The sequence below is a fragment of the Bombina bombina genome, chromosome 6 (assembly GCF_027579735.1).
Source record: "Bombina bombina isolate aBomBom1 chromosome 6, aBomBom1.pri, whole genome shotgun sequence".
Classification (NCBI taxonomy): domain Eukaryota; kingdom Metazoa; phylum Chordata; class Amphibia; order Anura; family Bombinatoridae; genus Bombina; species Bombina bombina.
This window is the reverse complement of record NC_069504.1, coordinates 101973506-101993136: the sequence shown is the minus strand read 5'-3', so window position 1 is coordinate 101993136 and position 19631 is coordinate 101973506. Positions and strand designations below refer to the sequence as shown.

The 19631-nt window shown below is 41.8% G+C and overlaps 1 protein-coding gene across 1 annotated transcript in view; it reads left to right on the top strand.

Moving 5' to 3' along the window:
- RSBN1L (round spermatid basic protein 1 like) overlaps positions 1-13798 on the top strand; it is a gene marked incomplete in the record, with an annotated part of 431851 nt that extends 418053 nt beyond the window's left edge. The window contains 1 exon segment of the mRNA XM_053716531.1: positions 12724-13798. Within this exon segment, the coding sequence (XP_053572506.1) occupies positions 12724-13353 (630 nt within the window).
- Positions 13799-19631: the final 5833 nt, after the last annotated feature.

Genomic DNA, 19631 nt, shown 5'->3' with positions numbered 1-19631 from the left:
TCTCAGCGTCACAATAGAGGGGCGTGGGCATGAAGGGGTTAATGGCACACAGCTCTGGTTCCCTTATCCTTGCAACTCTGCCAAAAGGACCTTAAGAGACACCACATTAGCCCCAATCGTGTCCACTCTGCTCTAACAATTTCTCTGCTGCCACCACGAAACTTTTAAATTAAAGGGGAGTTCTGGGGAACCCCTAAAAACTCACACTATTTAATACTTAGGTAACGTGCCTTTAACCTTGTCTCAACAGGAGTGTGAATTCAGATATTAGAGCCCAAATACAGAATTAGATTTTCTATGTATTTAATAACAAAAATATCAACACAGGTTACACAGTGCAAAATTACACAGACAATCAAAATAAACATACAAATGCAAAGCTACAGTTCTTTAGAAACCAAATGGGACATGAAAAACAATCACACACAATATCTTACTTATTTCCAAGTTCCTTTAGATACGTGGAGAGCTGCCATTCCAGATGTTATGGTCGCTTGAGTCCCCAGGGCAGTTCTGCCTAAAAAGTCTGTCTCTTGCATACTTGAATCTGATTCTCTTTGTCTTGTCAAAGACAACGCCCGGGTTATAATTTACAACGAGTCTGGCCAATAAAAACAAGTCTTAGCCCCCACTAGTCTCCAAGGGGAGGAGCGCTCTGCATTCCTTTACAGTTACATTTAACAGCACTAGGCTGAGGAGGGGGGAAGAAAGGAGGAGGGGGGGGAGAAAGTCACAGCTTACAGCCTTCTGAGCAGATTTCACACAGACAAAGGCAATTCACATTAACCTTTTCCACGCTGAGGACACAATACCACATCTGCTGAGTAGCCAATCCATGTATCAACTACTCCACATGATTGTATCATGACACCCCTCCTTTTCCTGCCCTGACAATTTGGTCCCACATTCCATAGCTCAGAAACCACGCTCTCATCCTCAGCCCTGGCATACTCCTCTGTCACGGTACCTACGCAGATATTCTTGTACTGCTGAGCGACACTGGAGAAAATCTCTGAGTTCAGCTGACTTTCTTTACTACAAGTTCATCTTGAACTCCTACTATTGTGCCCTTAATCTTTATAAGCAACAATACTTCTCTACTCTCATCTCTACTCTTTCCTCTAATCCAAAACGTCTGTTTTCCACGTTCAATATTTTCTCCGCCCAGCCCCACCTACTAATACAACTTTTCTCTCAGCTCATGATTTTGCCAGCCACTTCAATAGCAAAATTGGATCGGATATGAAATCGGCTCTTAACATACTACCAATCTCCCATCCTTTTAAAAGCTCACAATCATCCAAAACTCAAATAGCCATAAATTTAGCTCTTTTGCCCCTGTTACAGAGGAAGAAGTTTCTGCCCTTGTACTGTCCTCCCACCTCACTTCCTCTCCCCTCTACCCCATCCCCTCACAGCTACTCCCCTCCCTATCTTCTTCTCTTACCCCTATACTTTCACACATCTTCAACCTCTCCCTCAGCACTGGTATATTTCCTTCATCTCTAAAACATACACCGGTCACACCTATCCTCAAAAAAACCTTCTCTTGATCCAACCTCCCCATCAAACTACCGTCCTATTTCCCTACTCCCTCTTGCCTCAAAGCTCCTTGAAAAGCTGGTATATGCATGTCTATCCCATTTCCTTACACTAAACTCTCTTCTTGACCCACTGCAATCTGGATTTTGTCCCCATCACTCCACAAAAACAGCAATTATCAAGGTTACCAACGACCTACTTATAGCAAAATCCAAAGTCCACTTTTCCCTGCTTATCCTCCTTGATCTGTCTGCAGCCTTTGATACTGTTGACCACCCTCTTTTGCTCCAAACCCTCCAATCCTTTAGCATCTGCTACACAGCTCTCGTGGTACCTTTTTAGTGTAGCTTTCTCTGGAGCATCCTCTGCCCCGTTACAACTTTCTGTTGGGTTACCTCAAAGCTGTGTCCTCTGTCCCCTTCTCTTTTCAATCTACATGTCCTCTGTCCCCTTCTCTTTTCAATCTACATGTCATCATTAGGTTCCTTAATAAAGTCCCACGGGTTTTCAATACCATTTGTATGCCGATGACACCCAAATCTATCTCTCTGCACCAGACCTACCTTCTTCCTTACTAACCCGTGTCACTGTTTTTCTCATATCTCATCTTAGATGTCCTCTCACTACCATAAGCTAAATCTCTCCAAAACTGAACTCCTTATTTCTTTCCTAAGGTATGGCGAGTCCACGGAATCATCAATTACTAGTGGGAACATCACTCCTGGCCAGCAGGAGGAGGCAAAGAGCACTACAGCAAAGCTGCTATATATGTCACTTCCCTTACCCATAATCCCCAGTCATTCTCTTGCCTGCGGTGCAAGGAGGAGGTGAAGTTTTGGTGTCTGATCTACAATCAAGATTTTTTTATTTTAAAGCAGAGTAGATTTGCTCTGTTCTTTCTAAAGGGTCTAGCCTTAGCCCATGTCAGTCTCTCCTGTAGGGCAATGGTGGCGTTTAAGCAATTGGAAACTTGTGGGTTAAAATCCTCACTGCGTTTTCCCAAAACATTTTGCTGCCCTATTTAGATAGCCTGAGTAAGTTTACTCAGTCTTTCTGTATTTCCACAGGTCCATGTGAGGGATGGCATCCTCTCAAACCAGGTGAGCTGTCCTGCTGCCGGACAGATAAATATTGAGGTAAGTGCCAGTTTTATTTTTCTATGTAGCAGGGGAAAATGTGGCACTTATTCAGCTGAAACACTGCAGGGGAACATTTTTTTATTATTCCTGTCAGGGTGCAGGTTTTTTATGGCAGTTTTTGCAGGCACTGTTAGTGTGAGGAGTTATTTATTTTATTGATGGCTCAGTGAGGATCCGTTTTTAGTAACGAATTATGTACTTTTTTGGGGGGTTTTGTTTGTTTTTAAGCCTGTTTTTCAAGAAATTGTGTTTTTGTCAGCTTTAGAACCGCCCCTTTTAGGGAGCTTCTGATTCTGTGATGTCAGAGTTTTTTGCCGCTTTTCTTCACTTCCTGCTGTTTAGAAGGCGGCTTGCTGTTTTTGCTTCTCTGGATATCCGGATTGTAAACAGGATCATTTTTTTCCTCAGTTTGCCGCGGGTTGCAGGACAGGTAGGGCACTTCAGTAATTATGCTGAGGTGTAGAGTGTTGCCTGGGGTATGTTTTCTTGATTTGGTAAATTTAAAGGATTACTTTCTGTTATAATTTTTAAGCTAAACAACTAACATATTAAAGTCAATAAACATTAATTAAAACCTACTGACCTATATTTTCTCCAAAACAAAGTTTCATAACGTTCTAAAAGTTATATCTTTTATTCGCCGATGATTTCACGTTATCCTGCCCACTATTTTCAGCACTGCATGTTCAAAATACTTAAACCAATAACTTTGTGTTTAAAGCGCCATTTTGAAACCTAGGTATTGTAAACGGATTGGTACAGAGCAAAGGATACCCACGGAGTGGGTTTGGAAAACAATTAAATTTGCAGACAAGATTTCTGCTATACGGTAGAGATATGTTAATGAAATGCTATTGATAAAAAGCGTATTTGGGGTAGTTAGTTAGTAACAGGCATAGAAAATATTTACTTACAGTGGCCCTTTAAAGGAACATTTATTTAAGATAGTTTTTTTTGGACATCATTCCGTTTCCTCGGTTCCATCTCAGACCTCTGCAGTTATGCATGTTAAGTCAATGGAACGGGGACTCGGGGAGTCAGTTCTCCCTATAAACATTCTAGAACTGAGAATGATTTTTACTGGCCTGGCCTCCGTTAGCCTTAGCCCGGTTTATCAGGTTCCAGTCGGACAACTTAACATTGGTGGCATACATCAACCACCAGGGGGGAACTCAGAGTTCCTTGGCCATGACAGAGGTGGCCCGTATAATCCAATGGGCGGAGTCTCACAACTGTTGTCTTTCTGCGATCCACATCCCAGAAGTGGACAATTGGGAGGCGGATTTTCTGAGCCGACAGACCTTTCATCCGGGGGAGTGGGAACTCCATCCGGAAGTATTTTCCAGTTTAATCCTCAATCGGGGTAAGCCAGAAGTGGATCTCATGGCTTCTTGGCAGAATGCCAAGCTTCTAATGTACGGCTCGAGGTCAAGGGATCCACAGGCTTTCTTGATAGATGCTCTGGCGGTCCCTTGGAATTTCAGTCTAGCATACATATTTCCTCTGTTTGCTCTCCTGCCAAGAGTCATTGCTTGGAGCAAGCAGGAGAGGGCGTTGGTGATTCTCATAGCGCCGGCGTGGCCTTACAGGATCTGGTATGCAGATCTAGTGAAAATGTCGTCTCCACCTCCGTGGAGACTCCCACTGAGGAAGGACCTTCTACTTCAGGTTCCTTTTCTTCATCCAAATCTCGTTTCTCTGAAGCTGACTGCTTGGGGCTTGAACGCTTGATTTTATCTAAGCGAGGGTTTTCAGAGTCGGTCATTGAGACCATGATTCAGGCTCGTAAGCCTGTGACAAGAAAGATTTACTATAAGATATAGCGTAAGTATCTGTATTGGTGTGAATCCAGAGGCTACTCTTGGAGTAGAGTCAGGATTCCTAGGATGTTGTCTTTTCTCCAGGAGGGTCCGGAGAAGGGTTTGTCAGCTAGTACTCTGCGTTGTCTATTTTGTTGCATAAGCGTTTGGCGGATGCGCCAGACGTGTAATCTTTTTGTCAGGCCTTGGTTAGGATTTGGTCTGTGTTTAAGCCCGTTACTCCTCCCTGGAGTCTTAACCTTGTTCTTAGAGTTTTACAGCGGGCTCCGTTTGAACCTACGCATTCCTTAGATATCAATATGTTACCTTAGAAGGTTTTGTTTCTTGTTGCTATTTCTTCTGCTCGGAGAGTTTCGGAACTCTTGGCTCCGCAGTTTGATTCTCCTTATCTTTTTCATTCTGATAAGGTGGTTTTACGTACTAATTTAGGTTTCCTACCTAAGGTTGTTTCAAACAAGAATATTAATTAGGAGATGGTGGTTCCTTCTTTGTGTCCTAATCCTTTTTCTCCTAAGGAGCTATTGTTGCACAATCTAGATGTTGTGCGTGCGACTAAGAACTTTCGTCCATCTTCTGCTTTGTTTGTTTTTCTGGGAAGCACAATGGTCAGAAAGCTACGGCTACTTCTCGTTTGCTAAGGAGTATTATTCGTTTGGCCTATAAGACTGCTGGACAGCAACCTCCTGAGAGAATTACTGCTCATTCCACGAGGGCTGTTTCTTCTTCCTGGGCATTTAAAAATTAAGCTTCTGTGGAACAGATTTGCAAGGCTGCAACTTGGTCCTCTTTGCATACTTTTTCAAAGTTTTATAAATGTGATACTTTTGCCTCAGCTGAGGCTTCTTTTGGGAGAAGGGTTCTTCAAGCGGGGGGTGCCTTCTGTTCTTGTCCCTCCCTTATCTATGTCCTCTAGCTTGGGTATTGATTCCCACTAGTAATTGATTATTCCGTTTACTCATCATATCTTAGAAAAGAAAACATAATTTATGCTTACATGATAAAAAAAATTATTTCCAGATATGGTGAGTCCACGGCCCACCGTTTATTTAAGACTGGGGATTATGGTTAAGGGAAGTGACATATATAGCAGCTTTGCTGTAGTGCTCTTTGCCTCCTCCTGCTGGCCAGGAGTGATATTCCCACTAGTAATTGATGATTCTGTGGACTCGCCATACCTTAGGAAATATATATACAGAAATAAATTTATCAGGTGAGCATAAATTATGTTTCTCCAACATAGGTGTGTCCGGTCCACGGCGTCATCCTTACTTGTGGGATATTCTCTTCCCCAACAGGAAATGGCAAAGAGCCCAGCAAAGCTGGTCACATGATCCCTCCTAGGCTCCGCCTTCCCCAGTCATTCTCTTTGCCGTTGTACAGGCAACATCTCCACGGAGATGGCTTAGAGTTTTTTAGTGTTTAACTGTAGTTTTTATTATTCAATCAAGAGTTTGTTATTTTAAAATAGTGCTGGTATGTACTATTTACTCTGAAACAGAAAAGAGATGAAGATTTCTGTTTGTAAGAGGAAAATGATTTTAGCAACCGTTACTAAAATCGATGGCTGTTTCCACACAGGACTGTTGAGAGGAATTAACTTCAGTTGGGGGAACAGTGAGCAGACTTTTGCTGCTTGAGGTATGACACATTCTAACAAGACGATGTAATGCTGGAAGCTGTCATTTTCCCTATGGGATCCGGTAAGCCATTTTTATTACAGAAAGAAAAAAAGGGCTTCACAAGGGCTTTTTAAGACTGTAGACATTTTCTGGGCTAAATCGATTTATATATAAACATATTTTATACTCCATAGCCTTGAGGAATTATTTTAATCTTGGGAATTATGTAAAATAACCGGCAGGCACTGTATTGGACACCTTATTCTCTAGGGGCTTTCCCTAATCATAGGCAGAGTCTCATTTTCGCGCCTGTATTGCGCACTTGTTTTTGAGAAGCATGACATGCAGATGCATGTGTGAGGAGCTCTGATACATAGAAAAGACTTTCTGAAGGCGTCATTTGGTATCGTATTCCCCTTTGGGCTTGGTTGGGTCTCAGCAAAGCAGATACCAGGGACTGTAAAGGGGTTAAATATAAAAACTGCTCCGGTTCCGTTATTTTAAGGGTTAAAGCTTCCAAATTTGGTGTGCAATACTTTTAAGGCTTTAAGACACTGTGGTGAAATTTTGGTGAATTTTGAACAATTCCTTCATACTTTTTCGCAATTGCAGTAATAAAGTGTGTTCAGTTTAAAATTTAAAGTGACAGTAACGGTTTTATTTTAAAACGTTTTTTGTACTTTGTTATCAAGTTTATGCCTGTTTAACATGTCTGAACTACCAGATAGACTGTGTTCTGAATGTGGGGAAGCCAAGGTTCCTTCTCATTTAAATAGATGTGATTTATGTGACACAAAATTTAGAGAAAATGATGCCCAAGATGATTCCTCAAGTGAGGGGAGTAAGCATGGTACTGCATCATCCCCTCCTTCGTCTACACCAGTCTTGCCCACTCAGGAGGCCCCTAGTACATCTAGCGCGCCAATACTCCTTACTATGCAACAATTAACGGCTGTAATGGATAATTCTATCAAAAACATTTTAGCCAAAATGCCCACTTATCAGCGAAAGCGCGACTGCTCTGTTTTAGAAAATACTGAAGAGCATGAGGACGCTGATGATATTGGTTCTGAAGGGCCCCTACACCAGTCTGAGGGGGCCAGGGAGGTTTTGTCTGAGGGAGAAATTTCAGATTCAGGGAAAATTTCTCAACAAGCTGAACCTGATGTGATTACATTTAAATTTAAATTGGAACATCTCCGCGCTCTGCTTAAGGAGGTGTTATCCACTCTGGATGATTGTGAGAATTTGGTCATTCCAGAGAAACTATGTAAAATGGACAAGTTCCTAGAGGTCCCGGGGCCCCCCGAAGCTTTTCCTATACCCAAGCGGGTGGCGGACATTGTAAATAAAGAATGGGAAAGGCCCGGTATACCTTTCGTCCCTCCCCCCATATTTAAAAAATTGTTTCCTATGGTCGACCCCAGAAAGGACTTATGGCAGACAGTCCCCAAGGTCGAGGGGGCGGTTTCTACTCTAAACAAACGCACCACTATACCCATAGAAGATAGTTGTGCTTTCAAAGATCCTATGGATAAAAAATTAGAAGGTTTGCTTAAAAAGATGTTTGTTCAGCAAGGTTACCTTCTACAACCAATTTCATGCATTGTTCCTGTCACTACAGCCGCGTGTTTCTGGTTCGATGAGCTAGAAAAGGCGCTCAATAATAATTCTTCTTCTTATGAGGAGATTATGGACAGAATTCATGCTCTCAAATTGGCTAATTCTTTCACCCTAGACGCCACCTTGCAATTGGCTAGGTTAGCGGCGAAAAATTCTGGTTTTGCTATTGTGGCGCGCAGAGCGCTTTGGTTAAAATCTTGGTCAGCGGATGCGTCTTCCAAGAACAAATTGCTTAACATTCCTTTCAAGGGGAAAACGCTGTTTGGCCCTGACTTGAAAGAGATTATCTCTGATATCACTGGGGGCAAGGGCCACGCCCTTCCTCAGGATAGGTCTTTCAAGGCCAAAAATAAACCTAATTTTCGTCCCTTTCGCAGAAACGGACCAGCCCCAAGTGCTACGTCCTCTAAGCAAGAGGGTAATACTTCTCAAGCCAAGCCAGCCTGGAGACCAATGCAAGGCTGGAACAAAGGAAAGCAGGCCAAGAAACCTGCCACTGCTACCAAGACAGCATGAGATGTTGGCCCCCGATCCGGGACCGGATCTGGTGGGAGGCAGACTCTCTCTCTTCGCTCAGGCTTGGGCAAGAGATGTTCTGGATCCTTGGGCACTAGAAATAGTCTCCCAAGGTTATCTTCTGGAATTCAAGGGGCTTCCCCCAAGGGGGAGGTTCCACAAGTCTCAATTGTCTTCAGACCACATAAAAAAAACAGGCATTCTTACATTGTGTAGAAGACCTGTTAAAAATGGGAGTGATTCATCCTGTTCCATTAGGAGAACAAGGGATGGGGTTCTACTCCAATCTGTTCGTAGTTCCCAAAAAAGAGGGAACATTCAGACCAATCTTAGATCTCAAGATCCTAAACAAGTTTCTCAAGGTTCCATCGTTCAAAATGGAAACCATTCGAACAATTCTTCCTTCCATCCAGGAAGGTCAATTCATGACCACGGTGGATTTAAAGGATGCGTATCTACATATTCCTATCCACAAGGAACATCATCGGTTCCTAAGGTTCGCATTCCTGGACAAGCATTACCAATTTGTGGCACTTCCGTTCGGATTAGCCACTGCTCCAAGGATTTTCACAAAGGTACTAGGGTCCCTTCTAGCGGTGCTAAGACCAAGGGGCATTGCAGTAGTACCTTACTTGGACGACATTCTGATTCAAGCGTCGTCCCTTCCTCAAGCAAAGGCTCACACGGACATTGTCCTGGCCTTTCTCAGATCTCACGGGTGGAAAGTGAACGTAGAAAAAAGTTCTCTATCTCCGTCAACAAGGGTTCCCTTCTTGGGAACAATAATAGACTCCTTAGAAATGAGGATTTTTCTGACAGAGGCCAGAAAATCAAAACTTCTAAACTCTTGTCAAATACTTCATTCTGTTCCTCTTCCTTCCATAGCGCAGTGCATGGAAGTAATAGGTTTGATGGTAGCGGCAATGGACATAGTTCCTTTTGCGCGAATTCATCTAAGACCATTACAACTGTGCATGCTCAGTCAGTGGAATGGGGACTATACAGACTTGTCTCCGACGATACAAGTAAATCAGAGGACCAGAGATTCACTCCGTTGGTGGCTGTCCCTGGACAACCTGTCACAGGGGATGAGCTTCCGCAGACCAGAGTGGGTCATTGTCTCGACCGACGCCAGTCTGGTGGGCTGGGGTGCGGTCTGGGGACCCCTGAAAGCTCAGGGTCTTTGGTCTCGGGAAGAATCTCTTCTTCCGATAAATATTCTGGAACTGAGAGCGATACTCAATGCTCTCAAGGCTTGGCCTCAGCTAGCAAAGGCCAAGTTCATACGGTTTCAATCAGACAACATGACGACTGTTGCGTACATCAACCATCAGGGGGGAACAAGGAGTTCCCTGGCGATGGAAGAAGTGACCAAAATCATTCAATGGGCGGAGACTCACTCCTGCCACTTATCTGCAATCCACATCCCAGGAGTGGAAAATTGGGAAGCGGATTTTCTGAGTCGTCAGACATTTCATCCGGGGGAGTGGGAACTCCATCCGGAAATCTTTGCCCAAATTACTCAATTGTGGGGCATTCCAGACATGGATCTGATGGCCTCTCGTCAGAACTTCAAGGTTCCTTGCTACGGGTCCAGATCCAGGGATCCCAAGGCGACTCTAGTAGATGCACTAGTAGCACCTTGGACCTTCAAACTAGCTTATGTATTCCCGCCGTTTCCTCTCATCCCCAGGCTGGTAGCCAGGATCAATCAGGAGAGAGCATCGGTGATCTTGATAGCTCCTGCGTGGCCACGCAGGACTTGGTATGCAGACCTGGTGAATATGTCATCGGCTCCACCATGGAAGCTACCTTTGAGACGAGACCTTCTTGTTCAAGGTCCGTTCGAACATCCGAATCTGGTCTCACTCCAACTGACTGCTTGGAGATTGAACGCTTGATCTTATCAAAGCGAGGGTTCTCAGATTCTGTCATTGATACTCTTGTTCAGGCCAGAAAGCCTGTAACTAGAAAAATTTACCACAAAATATGGAAAAAATATATCTGTTGGTGTGAATCTAAAGGATTCCCTTGGGACAAGGTAAAAATTCCTAAGATTCTATCCTTTCTTCAAGAAGGTTTGGAGAAAGGATTATCTGCTAGTTCCTTGAAGGGACAGATTTCTGCCTTGTCTGTGTTACTTCACAAAAAGCTGGCAGCTGTACCAGATGTTCAAGCCTTTGTTCAGGCTCTGGTTAGAATCAAGCCTGTTTACAAACCTTTGACTCCTCCTTGGAGTCTCAATTTAGTTTTTTCAGTTCTTCAGGGGGTTCCGTTTGAACCCTTACATTCCGTTGATATTAAGTTATTATCTTGGAAAGTTTTGTTTTTGGTTGCAATTTCTTCTGCTAGAAGAGTTTCAGAATTATCTGCTCTGCAGTGTTCTCCTCCTTATCTGGTGTTCCATGCAGATAAGGTGGTTTTACGTACTAAACCTGGTTTTCTTCCGAAAGTTGTTTCTAACAAAAACATTAACCAGGAGATAGTCGTGCCTTCTTTGTGTCCGAATCCAGTTTCAAAGAAGGAACGTTTGTTGCACAATTTGGATGTTGTTCGTGCTCTAAAATTCTATTTAGATGCTACAAAGGATTTTAGACAAACATCTTCCTTGTTTGTTGTTTATTCTGGCAAAAGGAGAGGTCAAAAAGCAACTTCTACCTCTCTCTCTTTTTGGATTAAAAGCATCATCAGATTGGCTTATGAGACTGCCGGACGGCAGCCTCCTGAAAGAATCACAGCTCATTCCACTAGGGCTGTGGCTTCCACATGGGCCTTCAAGAACGAGGCTTCTGTTGATCAGATATGTAAGGCAGCGACTTGGTCTTCACTGCACACTTTTACTAAATTTTACAAGTTTGATACTTTTGCTTCTTCTGAGGCTATTTTTGGGAGAAAGGTTTTGCAAGCCGTGGTGCCTTCCATCTAGGTGACCTGATTTGCTCCCTCCCTTCATCCGTGTCCTAAAGCTTTGGTATTGGTTCCCACAAGTAAGGATGACGCCGTGGACCGGACACACCTATGTTGGAGAAAACAGAATTTATGTTTACCTGATAAATTACTTTCTCCAACGGTGTGTCCGGTCCACGGCCCGCCCTGGTTTTTTAATCAGGTCTGATAATTTATTTTCTTTAACTACAGTCACCACGGTATCATATGGTTTCTCCTATGCAAATATTCCTCCTTTACGTCGGTCGAATGACTGGGGAAGGCGGAGCCTAGGAGGGATCATGTGACCAGCTTTGCTGGGCTCTTTGCCATTTCCTGTTGGGGAAGAGAATATCCCACAAGTAAGGATGACGCCGTGGACCGGACACACCGTTGGAGAAAGTAATTTATCAGGTAAACATAAATTCTGTTTTTTTTTTCCCCTTCTACCAAAAATCTCCACACCCCAATTTTCTATAACTGTTGATGTCTTGGGGTCACACTTGACTCAGACCTTTCTTTCATTTCTCACATTCAGTCCTTGGCTAAAGCCTGCCGCTTCCACCTTAAAAACATCGCTAAAATTAGACATTTCCTTACATAAGAAATAACTAAGATTTTATTCCACTCTCTCATCATTTCCCGCCTCGACTATTGCAACTCCGTCCTCTCTGGTCTCCCTAGCTGCTGTCTAGCTCCTTTACAATCCATAATGAATGCCTCTGCCAGGCTCATCTTCCTTGCACGTTGCTTTTCATCTTCTGCACCTCTCTGCCAATTCCTTCACTTGGTTCCTCTTGCCTCCAGGATTAAACACAAAATCCTCACTCTGACATACAAAGCCCTCAACTGCACTGCTCCCCCCCCCACACACACACACACATTTCAGACCTTGTCTCCAGATACTCTCCCTCCCATCCCCTTGGCTCTGCTCACAATCTCCTCCTCTCTTGTTACTTCCTCACATTCCAGTTTACAGGACTTCTCCAGACTGGCTAACATATTTTTGAACTCCCTGCCTCACTCCACAAGACTCTCCCCTAGTTTTAACAGCTTCAAGCGCTCCCTAAAGACTCTACTATTCAGGGATGCATACAACCTACACTAACCTTTCCTAACTCCATTGCTTTCCCCTTGAACCTATAAGCCTATGAGCCCAGCTGTTTTGTAGATCGCCTTCATAAGAGCCGACTACAACAGTGCAACTCTCGGCAGGGCCCTCTACCCATTTGATCCCTGTAAATGTTATCTTGTATACCACCTATAGCGCTGCGGAATCTGTTGGTGCTCTGCAAATACCTGATAATAATAATATATGTGTGTGTATGTATATATATATGTGTGTGTGTGTGTGTATGTACAGTATATATATATATATATATATATATAATATATTGCATTGAGCAATCTAGTTTTTAACACACAACCTAGCAGTTACTATCTTACTGCTTCACTGTGTCTAAGAAGCTAACTTTTTTCCTCCCAATATTTTGGATATTATGTTCATGCTTTTTCATTGTTATCCATGTTTTATTTTAGTGTGTCCAGTGGGTTGATGATGCAAAACTCAATCAGCTGAGGAGAGAAGGCATTCGCTATGCCCGGATTCAGTTGTACGACGATGACATTTACTTTATTCCAAGGAATGTCGTGCATCAGTTTAAGACTGTTTCAGCTGTTTGTAGTTTGGCGTGGCATATTCGACTTAAGAAGTACCATCCAGAATTGGAAGCTGCACAAAACCGTAGTCGTTTAGAGGAAAACGATTCCAAAAAAGAAATCAAGGCAGAAGTTGGAATTAAAGATAATTCATTTTGTGCTTCCAGCACAAATAGCTCTCACGTAAAGTTTTCTGATATTGGACAATTCAAAGACACAGAGCAAAAAGCCAAGCAAATAAAACCTAAACCAAGATCACCCCTCCGAGTCAGTGAGGAGTTTTATAATAGAAATCTTCCAACAATTTCCACAGCACCTGTAGAATGTCAGACTTTTAAAGTAAAAAGCGATAATGCCAAGGATACACAATTTAAGGGTGAGATTGACTCTCGATTGGAACTGATTAACAGAGACTCAAAAGATAAATGTCAATTAACTCCAGAGGACACACGGCAACATACACCACCAAGTCAATTTGTCCGAGCAGAAGAGGAAAATCTTCTGTGCTAAAAAATGTAGATACGGTTTTAATTGCTTTTGTTTTACAGCATAATAATATAAATATACAGATTTGTAAATCACAGAGCAAGTTTGTACATGCTCTGTAGTCTGTTACAGAATATAGTTATGTAGCGACGTAACATTCCTCGGTGCCTGTCCATAACTGTGAACTATCAAAGCACTTAGGGCCAGATGCACTGTAAACACTGCAGGTTTAAAGATGTCTCTAAATAATTTCTGAGTTTTAAGTTCTAGGATAGAGCTGACATTAACATATATATTTTTTGTAAGATGAGCCAGAATTCTTTTGACAATTCCAGGCTTTTCCATAGAGCTTATTTATATCAATTTTTCATTTTAAATGTGTCAGCACTGTAGTGTAAATAGCTTTTTTTAATCTTTTTAGTGTGATTTATACGGAAATGTGAACCACCTAATAAAGGTTCATAACAAACCACTTGTTTTTATTTTGGGTGATGCTTGGTTTCACTTTTAATGTATGACGTTGTGTATATTATGGGGGCTGTGGGTGGATTTTGTAATAGTTAAACTACAGCATTCCAAACTAATATTTAGCATGGTTTAGAAAATGCCTTGCTGGTTGTAGATTTGTTGTAGTATGAACAGTGTTGCACTCATATTATTGTGATGTTGTTTAATCTACTGTAGTGGGTATTGGTCTGTGTCACTTGGTATTCATAGAAGGGAAATCGAATGGCTTCTGTAAAGTTTCTATTCACTTCCTGCAAGCTGGAGTAAGGTAATGTGGAATGTAGCTTTGTTACAGACTGAAGTGGTGTTTATCATCGTCTGATCACCCCTTGATGTCTGCCAAAGCTATCCTGCAGCAAGTGTAAGTCCCCTGACAAACAAGAGTATTTGCTGTGTTTTGCCTTGTCAATAGTCTACTGGATTACCAACATGAGACCCCATTCCCTTTGCTGAAATACAATTTCTTTCATAAAGGTGATGAGAGTCTGCAGTGCATTACTCCTGGCCATTAGGAGGAGGCAAATATCCCAAAACTCCAAGAGCCCTTAAAACCCATTCCACCTTACTGGAAACTAGTCTTCTGTTTGCCTTTGTAGGAGAAAGGTTAAACAAGGGATGTGCTCCAGGTGTTTGTTAGAAAGGTGCTCAGATTGATTTGAGGCCCAGTTTTCCCGCAGAGAGCTACTGTTTGGACAGAGTGGATGTCTTTGGAGTATGGGAAGTGGCACAAGAACACCCTATGAGAGTTAGTCACAGGCCTGCCACAGGTTTTGCAGAGACCATCCCCTAGCCTTCTCCTTCTGGCTCTACATTATTTCTATATTTAGATCTACTGTCATGTGTACAGCACTGGATTGGATTTCTACTGGAAGCAGTTACTGCGTCTTATGGTAAGTCTAGTAGTGTAGGTGCCTTTCAGCTAAGTGTGGGGGTTAATAAGTCTTATTTATGTAAAAACTGTAGTCACCTATCTAAGCCTATGGGCCTATTAGTAGGTACTCACTTTTGGGTATAGCATTGTCTGGGGCAATTATATAAGGCTTTTCTTTTTTAAGACACGGTGACTCCACGGAATCATCAATTACTGTTGGGAATCACTCCTAGCCAGCAGGAGGAGGCAAAGAGCACCACAGCAAAGCTGATAAGTATCACTTCCCTACCCACAACCCCCAGTCATTCTCTTTGCCTGTAGTGCAAGGAGGAGGTGAAGTTTTAGGTGTCTGATAAGAAGTCTTCAATCAAGATTTTTTATATTTTAAAGCAGAGTCGGTTTACTCGGATCTTTTCTGGGGTCTAGCCTTAGTCCACGTCAGTCTCTTAAGTAGGGCAGTGGTGGCCTTTGAGCACTTGGCAACTTGTGAGGTACAATCCTCACTGTATTTTCTCAAGGTTTTTGCTGCCCTCATCAGAAAGCCTGAGTAAGATTACTCAGATTCTTTCTTTCCTCACAGGTCCATGTGAGGTGCTGCACCCTCTCAAACCAGGTGAGCTGTTCTGCTGCCGGACAGCATGTCTTCAGGTAAGTGCCATATATTTTTTGTTTGGGAAGGAGAATTTGGCACTTTTAGCAGCTAAATGCTGTTTTACATAATAGGGGGACATTTTTCTTTTATTAACCGATATGTGGGGTTAATCATGAGGCAGTGTTGCATGCACTTGAGAATGTGAGGAGAGATGCTATTAATTGGTGGCTCATTTAGCTCCGTTTAAACTACGGACTGAACTTAGTTTTCACTTTTTGTGCGGCCATTTCATGGTTCACTATCATAAGACGGAGTTAAGCATTAATATGAAGTTTAGGAGATTATGTCCGCTGAGACCGCTCCATACACAAAGGGGAGGGTTCTTGTAGAGGGTGGTTCTTTCTCTGTTGGCACGCTTTCAGTTGCGACTGTTTGGAGACCGGCTGCGGAGTTGTGACGCAGTTGTCGGCTACTCCGGTGTGATACTTCATTGCGCTGCCGTCGCAGGTCCGGATCGGATAGTCTGTGGGGGGAAATTAATCTCAGGCTGCAGGACAGGTAGGAACCTCAGTAAAGCTGCTGAGTTGTTTAGGTTGCCTGGGGTTGTTGCGCTATTTGCGTGCTAATTTTTAAGTCAAAAGAAAAACGTTTTGAATTTTTTTTTGTCATCTTTATTGCAAGGATGGATCAAGAGGCTTTGCAAGTTGTTGCATGCCAGCTGTGTTTTGATGCCCAGGTGGAACCTCCAGTTCCTTTTTGTTCCTCATGCTTTTAGAGAACTTTGAGTTATAGAGATAAGATTTTTGATCATGGGCCACTATTAGCTAAAGCGGATGCTGTTCAGGTGTCTCTTGTAGCAGATATGCCTCTGCTTTCTCCTCAGGTGTCCCAATCTTTTCAGTCTCCACATGCAGTGCCCTGCGTATCCTCTCACATTCCGGTAGGATTTTCTTTTCAGGACATTGCTACTCAGATATCCTCTGCGGTATCTGAGGCATTGTCCGCGTTCCCCATGCTGCAGGGCAAGCGTAAAAGGAAACTTAAGGAATCAGTTTAGTAAGGTTTCTGCTCAAGTTGTGGCTACTCAGCGTGTCCTTTCTCAAAAGTCTGAGGAAGAAGACACTTCAGTAGCGTCTGAGGGTGAAATCTCAGAATAATGTAATTCATTTTCTTTCATGTAATTAGCAAGAGTCCATGAGCTAGTGACGTATGGGATATACATTCCTACCAGGAGGGGCAAAGTTTCCCAAACCTCAAAATGCCTATAAATACACCCCTCACCACACCCACAATTCAGTTTTTACAAACTTTGCCTCCTATGGAGGTGGTGAAGTAAGTTTGTGCTAGATTCTACGTTGATATGCGCTCCGCAGCAAGTTGGAGCCCGGTTTTCCTCTCAGCGTGCAGTGAATGTCAGAGGGATGTGAGGAGAGTATTGCCTATTTGAATGCAGTGATCTCCTTCTACGGGGTCTATTTCATAGGTTCTCTGTTATCGGTCGTAGAGATTCATCTCTTACCTCCCTTTTCAGATCGACGATATACTCTTATTTATATACCATTACCTCTGCTGATTTTCGTTTCAGTACTGGTTTGGCTTTCTACAAAACATGTAGATGAGTGTCCTGGGGTAAGTAAATCTTATTTTCTGTGACACTCTAAGCTATGGTTGGGCACTTTATTTATAAAGTTCTAAATATATGTATTCAAACATTTATTTGCCTTGACTCAGGATGTTCAACATTCCTTATTTTCAGACAGTCAGTTTCATATTTGGGATAATGCATTTGAATCAATTTTTTTCTTACCTTAAAATTTGACTCTTTTTTTCCCTGTGGGCTGTTAGGCTCGCGGGGGCTGAAAATGCTTCATTTTATTGCGTCATTCTTGGCGCTGACTTTTTTGGCGCAAAAAATCTTTTCTGTTTCCGGCGTCATACGTGTCGCCGGAAGTTGCGTCATTTTTTGACGTCCTTTTGCGCCAAAAATGTCGGCGTTCCGGATGTGGCGTCATTTTTGGCGCCAAAAAGCATTTAGGCGCCAAATAATGTGGGCGTCTTATTTGGCGCCAAAAAATATGGGCGTCGCTTTTGTCTCCACATTATTTCAGTCTCATTTTTTCTTTGCTTCTGGTTACTAGAAGCTTGTTTATTGGCATTTTTTCCCATTCCTGAAACTGTCATTTAAGGAATTTGATCAATTTTGCTTTATATGTTGTTTTTTCTCTTACATATTGCAAGATGTCTCACGTTGCATCTGAGTCAGAAGATACTTCAGGAAAATCGCTGTCTAGTGCTGGAACTACCAAAGCTAAGTGTATCTGCTGTAAACTTTTGGTAGCTATTCCTCCGGCTGTTGTTTGTATTAATTGTCATGACAAACTTGTTAAAGCAGATAATATTTCCTTTAGTAATGTACCATTGCCTGTTGCAGTTCCTTCAACATTGGGAAATTAAAATATACAGTATCCTAGTTATTCATAAAACCGAGTGGGTAATAGAGTCAGACTTACCTTAATTCACAATATCTTAGTGACACTTATAAGGTAACAGACTTCCTACCAAATACTTTAGATAAATCTAGTACCCATCTTTACGGTATTAACAGGTAAAAATTAGGAGTGTGTCAGAAATTAACGGTATTAATAGATATAAATCAGTAATGTGTGAGGTATCCCACTCTCTATATTAGTGTGGGCAGCACAATACTTATCCTTATGAACATAGATATTTAGGAGTAACATTTCATTAAACGGTATTAACAGGTAATTTAATATCTAAGTTCACAACTCCTTACAACCATAGGTAAAGATATTTCAGTGCAAACCACCTAGATGTTTATGAATAACCACCAACAGCCTATCTGACCTTCTACTTGTGATAGCGTAATTCACTGTAATTTATTAGTGGCCTCCAAACCTACCTTGAATCAGGAGTATTGTCACCTTATATGAGTAATATGCCAAGAGATAATCTTGTCATTTGATTTACAAGAGACTCACATATACCTAACAAAGGTGTTTGTCTCTATTAACCAGCAGTGACAGTATCTGGTTAATAAGTGGTGGTTCCAAATTTATACTTTTAATGATGTTTGTCAATCCCCTGTTTTTAACTTGATCTAGTAATAAGTTATATTTTAATTTCCCAATTTTTTGCATTAATAACAACGTTCATAGAGTGCTATATTTGTACCCTTTTGTCAGTCCCTCACTGATTTTTTGTATAGTTTGTTCCCAGGTACAAGCACCTACCCCTAATAGACAATTCATATAACAGTATATCAATACCAGTAGGGGAACGTTATAACACACCATTAAGTGAGTAGTGCCATTGTCTCCTCTCCTTGAATACAGTTCCTTCAACATCTAAGGTGCAGAATGTTCCTGATAACATAAGAGATTTTGTTTCTGAATCCATCAAGAAGGCTATGTCTGTTATTTCTCCTTCTAGTAAACATAAAAAATCTTTTAAAACTTCTCTCTCTACAGATGAATTTTTAAATGAACATCATCATTCTGATTCTGATGACTCTTCTGGTTCAGAGGATTCTGTCTCAGAGATTGATGCTGATAAATCTTCATATTTATTTAAAATGGAATTTATTCGTTCTTTACTTAAAGAAGTACTAATTGCTTTAGAAATAGAGGATTCTGGTCCTCTTGATACTAATTCTAAACGTTTAGATAAGGTATTTAAATCTCCTGTGGTTATTCCAGAAGTTTTTCCTGTTCCTAATGCTATTTCTGAAGTAATTTCCAGAGAATGGGATAAATTGGGTAATTCATTTACTCCTTCTAAACGTTTTAAGCAATTATATCCTGTGCCGTCTGACGGATTAGAATTTTGGGACAAAATCCCTAAAGTCGATGGGGCTATTTCTACCCTTGCTAAACGTACTACTATTCCTACGTCGGATGGTACTTCGTTTAAAGATCCTTTAGATAGGAAAATTGAATCCTTTCTAAGAAAAGCTTATCTGTGTTCAGGTAATCTTCTTAGACCTGCTATATCATTGGCTGATGTTGCTGCAGCTTCAACTTTTTGGTTGGAGACTTTAGCGCAACAAGTAACATCATGATTCTCATAATATTATTCTTCTTCAGCATGCTAATAATTTTATCTGTGATGCCATCTTTGATATTATCAGAGTTGATGTCAGGTTTATGTCTCTAGCTATTCTAGCTAGAAGAGCTTTATGGCTTAAAACTTGGAATGCTGATATGGCTTCTAAATCAACTCTACTTTCCATTTCTTTCCAGGGTAACAAATTATTTGGTTCTCAGTTGGATTCTATTATCTCAACTGTTACTGGTGGGAAAGGAACTTTTTTAC